The 6977-nt window shown below is 30.3% G+C and overlaps 1 protein-coding gene across 2 annotated transcripts; it reads left to right on the top strand.

Annotated features, from left to right (window-relative positions):
* Positions 1–546: 546 nt before the first annotated feature.
* On the top strand, positions 547–3607 carry LOC123910248 (actin-101-like). Of its 2 annotated transcripts, XM_045961337.1 has the most exons (5): positions 547–808; positions 1411–1480; positions 1603–1996; positions 2332–2945; positions 3066–3607. In XM_045961337.1, the coding sequence occupies exons 2-5, from the start codon at positions 1421–1423 to the stop codon at positions 3129–3131; spliced, it is 1134 nt and encodes a 377-aa protein (XP_045817293.1). In that variant the 5' UTR covers positions 547–808; positions 1411–1420; the 3' UTR covers positions 3132–3607. The 2 variants fall into 2 exon arrangements, with proteins under 2 accessions (XP_045817293.1, XP_045817292.1); XM_045961336.1 differs by having other exon boundaries at positions 719–808; positions 1411–1996.
* The last annotated feature ends 3370 nt before the right edge of the window (positions 3608–6977 follow it).

Raw genomic sequence — 6977 nt, forward strand, 5'->3', positions numbered from 1 at the left:
GCTCATCGAACTAGTGTTTCAAGCCTGATTTATGTAGTAATCTTTTTTTTTGGGCTTAGGCCCTCCATTTCATAAAAGAAATAAAAATATCATAAATTCGATAAGGAATTTAACATAGAAGTATTATTTTAAAAAATTGTGTATTTAACTTTTTAAAAATCAAAATGTTATAATTTTCAATACAAAAATGATAAATTGACGATATTAACTCGATGATACTATATATTAAATAAGGTACCGTGTCATCAATTTCAATACCCTTTATGTCATTGAACTCCCATAATAAAAAAAAGTATGGATCATTAATATATGATACTTTATTTTTTGCTAGTGCGAAATTTCGAACCAAATAACTCTAGGTTGCAAAGTGACTTCTCAACCAAGTGGCTAACTGGAAACATGCATAAGATACTCTATTTGATATTCTTAGAACATGTGTTAACAATATCCTAAAAAATAAAAATAATGGTGTACTCGTTTTTTTATTTGCTGTTTGGTTTCATAAAATAGTCCATTTTCCTTCCCCGATATTTTCCACACTAATCTCTCGCATCTTTCTTTCCCTTTCTTTTCGGCATAGGTTTTATCATAAACCCAAACACATGATAATCGCATTTGTCCAAATTGAAAAAGTTCATTTGCATTTGAGTTTCATTTGACTCTCATTTACCTCCTTTCATATATAAAACCCTTCTTCTCTGACACACTTTCCCGTAACAACACTTCCCACACTCGTTGCTTCTGCCGCTGCTCCACCGCTCACCGAATCATTTCCCCCTGCAAATCCCGCTTCTTCCGTTCTAACAAGGTTCGTTTCGATCATCAATACTTCGAATCTTCGATTCGCGTTTTTATCTCATTTTTTCATCATTTTTTGTTTTCCGTTTACTTAGTCTTCTCTGTTTCTAGATCGGTAAACTTTTGATGTGTTTTCTAGATCGAGAATTTTACTACTAGTTGCTCTTGCTGATCTGGATCTACTATGTAGCTGTACTGATCTTGTTTGTATAGATTCGAATTTGATTAATCTGTGCTTAATTTTGTTTTAAGCTGCTTTTTGATGCATCTGGATTTGATTTTTGATAATTTTTTCATGCGATTCTTAGTTGATCAAACTTGTTTAGCTTTCATTATTTTTGATCTGTGTTTATCTTTATTGATTTTGCTATGCATGTTTCCGATCTGTCGATTTTGTTGATGTTTTTCATTTTATATGCATAGAAATGATGGAATATTGATGGACGTATCAGTTTTTGTTCGAAGGAAAAATGGAATCATGATTCATATTAATTGATCTGTTTTGCATGATTTTTGATCATCACACATTCTTTAATTTTGGTTTAATTGTTTTTACTTGATCCTTTTTTGATGCATAGTAATTGATCTCTTTTGGTTCTTTCTGTTGTACAGGTTTTGAAAGATGGCTGATGCTGAGGACATTCAACCCCTTGTTGTTGACAATGGTACTGGAATGGTTAAGGTTAGTGAATGTGAATTTGATCTGCAATGGTACTGGAATACATGATTGTTTAGTTTATGCTTTGTTTGTATGATATTAAGGACAATGTCATTCATATTGTTTATCTTGTCATATGTTTGCAGGCTGGTTTTGCAGGAGATGATGCTCCTAGGGCCGTGTTCCCAAGTATTATTGGGCGACCACGTCATACTGGTGTAATGGTTGGGATGGGTCAGAAGGATGCTTATGTGGGTGATGAAGCTCAGTCAAAGAGGGGTATTCTCACATTGAAGTATCCTATTGAGCATGGTATAGTTAGCAACTGGGATGATATGGAAAAGATTTGGCATCACACATTTTACAATGAGCTTCGTGTTGCTCCTGAAGAACACCCCGTGCTTCTTACTGAGGCACCACTCAATCCCAAGGCCAACAGAGAAAAGATGACCCAAATTATGTTTGAGACCTTTAATGTGCCTGCAATGTATGTTGCAATTCAGGCTGTCTTGTCTCTGTATGCCAGTGGACGAACAACAGGTTTGTTTTTTTGGATGATTTTAGTTCTGCTAAATTGTAATAATGTGTTTTCAATTGGACTAGTTCTATTTCTTAACAATGCTGTGAGTTGGCTAAGTTTGTGTCTGATTAAAATGTGGCAGTCTTCAACTTTAGATGTACATGTCTTGAAACTTTTGGAAGCTGGTTGTAACTTGAAATTCTATATGATTTGGTTTTGTTTATATAACATATTTCATGGCATAATTCCACATGTACAAGGATGACAATGTCAATACATGGAGTTTTACACTGAATTGTTTGGACTAGCTTATAACGTTATTTCCTTCCTGATTTGAATTGTTTGTTGTATATAGGTATTGTGCTTGATTCTGGTGATGGTGTGAGCCACACAGTGCCAATATACGAAGGGTATGCTCTTCCTCATGCAATTCTTCGGTTGGACCTTGCTGGGCGTGATTTAACAGAGTACTTGGTCAAAATTCTTACCGAGAGAGGATACTCCTTCAGTACCTCTGCTGAGAAGGAAATTGTCCGTGATGTGAAAGAGAAATTAGCATATGTGGCCCTTGATTTTGAACAAGAAATGGAGACTACCAAGAGTAGCTCTGCTGTGGAGAAGAGCTACGAGTTGCCTGATGGACAAGTCATTACAATAGGTTCTGAGAGATTCCGTTGCCCTGAAGTACTCTTCCAGCCTTCACTAATTGGTATGGAAGCTACTGGAATTCATGAAACTACATACAACTCTATCATGAAATGTGATGTGGATATCAGGAAGGATCTATATGGAAATATTGTGCTTAGTGGAGGTTCTACTATGTTCCCTGGAATCGCTGATCGTATGAGCAAGGAAATTAGTGCTCTTGCTCCAAGCAGCATGAAAATCAAGGTGGTTGCACCTCCCGAGAGGAAGTACAGTGTCTGGATTGGTGGTTCTATCTTGGCATCACTCAGCACCTTTCAGCAGGTTTGGACCCACGCTTTCTCAATTGTTTTATTATTTACTTTTTTTCATGTCATAATCAGCCGAATTGACCATTTTATGGAACTCATTCATGTGGCGTTTTCTGTGTTATTTTTTATGCAGATGTGGATCTCCAAGGGTGAATATGATGAATCTGGTCCAGCTATCGTTCACCGAAAGTGCTTCTAAGTTGTTCAAGTTCCGATGGATGCTGATCAAATTCTAAAGACACCTAGTCTTGTGCCATGTTTCAGTCAAGTTTGGTTGACTTATTTGATGATGCTTTGCTTTGGGTTTTCAATAGAAATATATCTAGTTTAATGAATGGATTTGTAAGTTAAATATGTTATATGTTTCTTCTTTAGGTCCTTGAAAGCCAGACTATTTTTATGCAATTGGCGGGATGGTATTTGAACTTTGTAGGTTCTGTTTGGTTTGATTTTCATTTTATTTGTTTTTCATGCTGGCCATGAATTTAGGTGCCTCAAGTTAGGAGGAGGATAAGTTTCAGCATATTTTTCTCCCATAAGGGGATTTTTGAGTCATTTCTGTTTATATTTATTTTATGCTTAGTTGGTTTTCAGGTTTGCAGTGCAATTTCAGTTTTTTTGTATGATTAAGACTATGTTGGGTAAATTTTATCTGAATGAGGTGATGTTCTTTTAGGTGTGTTTGATTGCATTTTTGTGGGATCATGTTTTTACCTTTCTTCTAATTCAGTGAGGCAAAAAGTAATCTGATTTAAAAATGCAAGTAACATGTTCTGTTAGTATAGTTTCCTTAAAAAAAAATAGATCTGTTTCATGGCAAAAAACGTGTCTATAGCAGTTCCTGTGAGCCCTCTTATTCACTGGCCCCTTTATTCTTAGTATTGGGATTATCCGTAATATGACAATTAGACAATTTAGACTCATACCTAGAATATATCCGTAAAATATAGATGTAGTGGGCATAGGCACGAGTAATTGTTCAAAATATATATTTTTCATTTTTTTACTTACGGATATCATATGATTGATATAACAATGAATTTGAAAAATAAACTTTTCCTAATTAAGGATGAATGACATATATATATATATATATATATATATATATATATATATATATATATATATATATATATATATATATTATATGAAAAGATTAACACAGATATTTTATAAGTTAAAAGTAAAAGCTACTCATACACTTGCTAGAGTAGCTGGCATAGCCGCTATATTGAAATTTTGTTTATTAATGAAATTTTGTTTATTAATGAAATGATGAGTTAGTTATTGTGAAAATAAAATAAAATGAAAACATATACCAAAAAAATAAATAAATAAATAAAATGAAAACATATTTAGGGTTGGAGCAGTGAAGTTAGGTGGCTAATAATATTTATGTATCAATGCAATGCGACTATTTATATAGTACTAGGAATAAACCCGTGCAAGCACGGGTTCAATTAAAATATATAATTAAAATATTTTTATAAATAAAAAAATAATGATTGTGATAACTATAATCACATATAGTTAAATAATATATATTATTTTAAAATATGATTATGTTTAATATTAGTATATGAGTAAAAAAAAAGGTTGTTTAGAAATATTAGATTTTTTATTAATTTATATCGTAGTTTGTTTATATTTTAATGTAATAGATCTCTTATAATATTTCATAAGTTTGAAAGGATGTATCATTTTTTATTTTATTAGTGTAATCATATAAGATTTTAGTTTTCTTTATATGAGTTGCAATTTTATAGTCAAATGTCACTTTGTTTTTTATTTTTGATGTATTCCTTATTTTATCATTTTCAATAAGAGTTGGAGGCATACCTAATTATACTTGTAGACAATATTGCTCATGAGAAATGTTAAAATAAGTTTTGATTATAGAATATGATTCATATATGGTTGCTTTGCCTATTTGTTCCACGTGATCTCATTTTTTGAAAATTATGTATCAAATAGTGTATTTGCTTACTACGTTCTATGCAATTTAAGGTTTCAAATAGCTTATCTACTTACTCATCTCTCGTTCTCTTGGAGTTTATTCTCACTTATTCACTTGGTGAAATTTTATTCCAACTTTATTAGTCCCAATTTTTTAGTCTATTGTTTGGTTCACTTTTTTTTTTGCTTGGTCATTTTGTTTTTGGTTTGTTTTTTCTTTTTCTTGGCGAGGTTTGTGTCTCTTCAAAATTATTGTTAGTTTTTGTCCCTCTTATTTAATATTTTCTTGAACATTTATTTTATTTTTCTTATTATATTATATAAACTCGAATATTTGTTGTTGTTAATATATAAGTTTGGACAAAGATTTTATATATTTGAATTTAGGTTTAGTTATTTGGTTAAGGTAAAGAAAGTCTTATAGATGGATTTAAGATTTAACATGTGTCATCTTCTTATTTGCTTAAAGAAATGTCATCTTATTCTTATAAATATTCCACTATTTTATTTTCAGCCGTAACGTAAACAATCTTTTAGAATATGTACTTAATTTATCCAAAAAATTATATTATTATGTAAATTAAATTAATAATTTTTGAATTATTGGTGAATTTTAGTTGTGTGTAAATATGTTTAAATATATGTGTGATTATATTTTCTAAATATATGTAAATATATTTTAACATCTACGGTTTTAATAATTTCTAAAATTTATTTTGACAAATGAGCATCAACAATTTTTATTTAATAATTTTTGTCTTTTTTTAATTTAATTTAGAAAGTTTTTAGTATAATTCTAAGTGGGAGGAAAAAGTATTTAGCACAATTCTTTTCATCGATTCATTTTATGGTTGTAAGAATAAGATGACATGCGTAGATTAAAATAGGACCGTCTATTAAAATTCATATATATTCATATTGAACCATCCAGAATTAGGCAAATGTTATACGATAAATGCATGAAGATTATATATTTGGACAACTTCTAAGTCAAGTTGAATCAATATACTTCTTGCATGTATTACAATTATAAGAACCGCATGACTTGAGTGTCAACTACAAAAAAAAAACTTATTTTAATTTCTACTTTGTTTTTGTTTCTATATTTCTCTTGATCGAGATCAAGTAGATCACCTACACATTGTAGACAATATAATATTTAAAAATGAGACACATATTTATATTTCTAAATTATTTGGATTGTCCTCTTTTAATTGAATGCCTCCAACATCAATATACCCTCGATCTATATAAATTTTAAGGCACTTCAAAATCAATAAATAGAAGTCTCTTTTATCCTCTTCAACTTATTCACATGAAAAAAATTAATTATATTCCTATTAATCAACAATTTTTTATACAAATCTTCTACCTTATATAAAATAATAAATGAAAAAGAAAATAAGAAACAAATAAGCTAAAACATTAGTCTAATAAAATAATAAATGAAAAAGAAAAGTTGTCTAATTACAAACATTATATCAATTAAAAAAAATGATAGTTTACAAACTCCCATTAGAGTTAAATACACATCCTTACATGAGGTGTCATTTCATAGGCTTTATAAGGAGCAAGGATGCAACGTAAGCAAAAATAGAAGTATGTTTTATCCTGTTCTCCTCCTTCACATGAAAAAATAGTCATATTCATATTAATCGATTCAACTGAAAGTTTAATTAATCATCGAACAAAACACCGGTTGATATTTAAAAAAATATCCAACCTAAAAAAGAAATATAAAAAATGATTAGAGATGTTCTAAACTCAGAGTAGTAGAAAAATTCCAATTTACAAACATATTAATAGGCAACTATCACATATATGTATATCAATTTCTTAATCAATCACATGTAGCATGTAGACATACCTGATATTCTAAGAGGTTAGACACCATCACCTGCCAAGGACAAAAACCAATATACTTATGATGTAACTATATATATATGCACACGATAGCTTTTAAATCAATTCAAGACACTATAATGTGTAACTTTAACATATGGAAGGTGAAGATGCATAACTTTTTCTCATGGAGATGTTAGACAAAGAAACCATAGAGTTTTTGCCATGAGATAGATAAATTAAAATT

The sequence above is a fragment of the Trifolium pratense genome, linkage group LG2 (genome assembly GCF_020283565.1).
Source record: "Trifolium pratense cultivar HEN17-A07 linkage group LG2, ARS_RC_1.1, whole genome shotgun sequence".
In the NCBI taxonomy this organism is placed as follows: domain Eukaryota; kingdom Viridiplantae; phylum Streptophyta; class Magnoliopsida; order Fabales; family Fabaceae; genus Trifolium; species Trifolium pratense.

Excerpts from the sequence above, each read along its gene's own strand:
- LOC123910248 (XM_045961336.1), top strand. The coding sequence starts at position 1,537 with ATGCTTTGTTTGTATGATATTAAGGACAATGTCATTCATATTGTTTAT. Across the intron at positions 1,997-2,331 it reads TGCCAGTGGACGAACAACAG|GTATTGTGCTTGATTCTGGT; the intron begins GTTTGTTTTTTT and ends TGTTGTATATAG. Across the intron at positions 2,946-3,065 it reads CACTCAGCACCTTTCAGCAG|ATGTGGATCTCCAAGGGTGA; the intron begins GTTTGGACCCAC and ends TTTTTTATGCAG.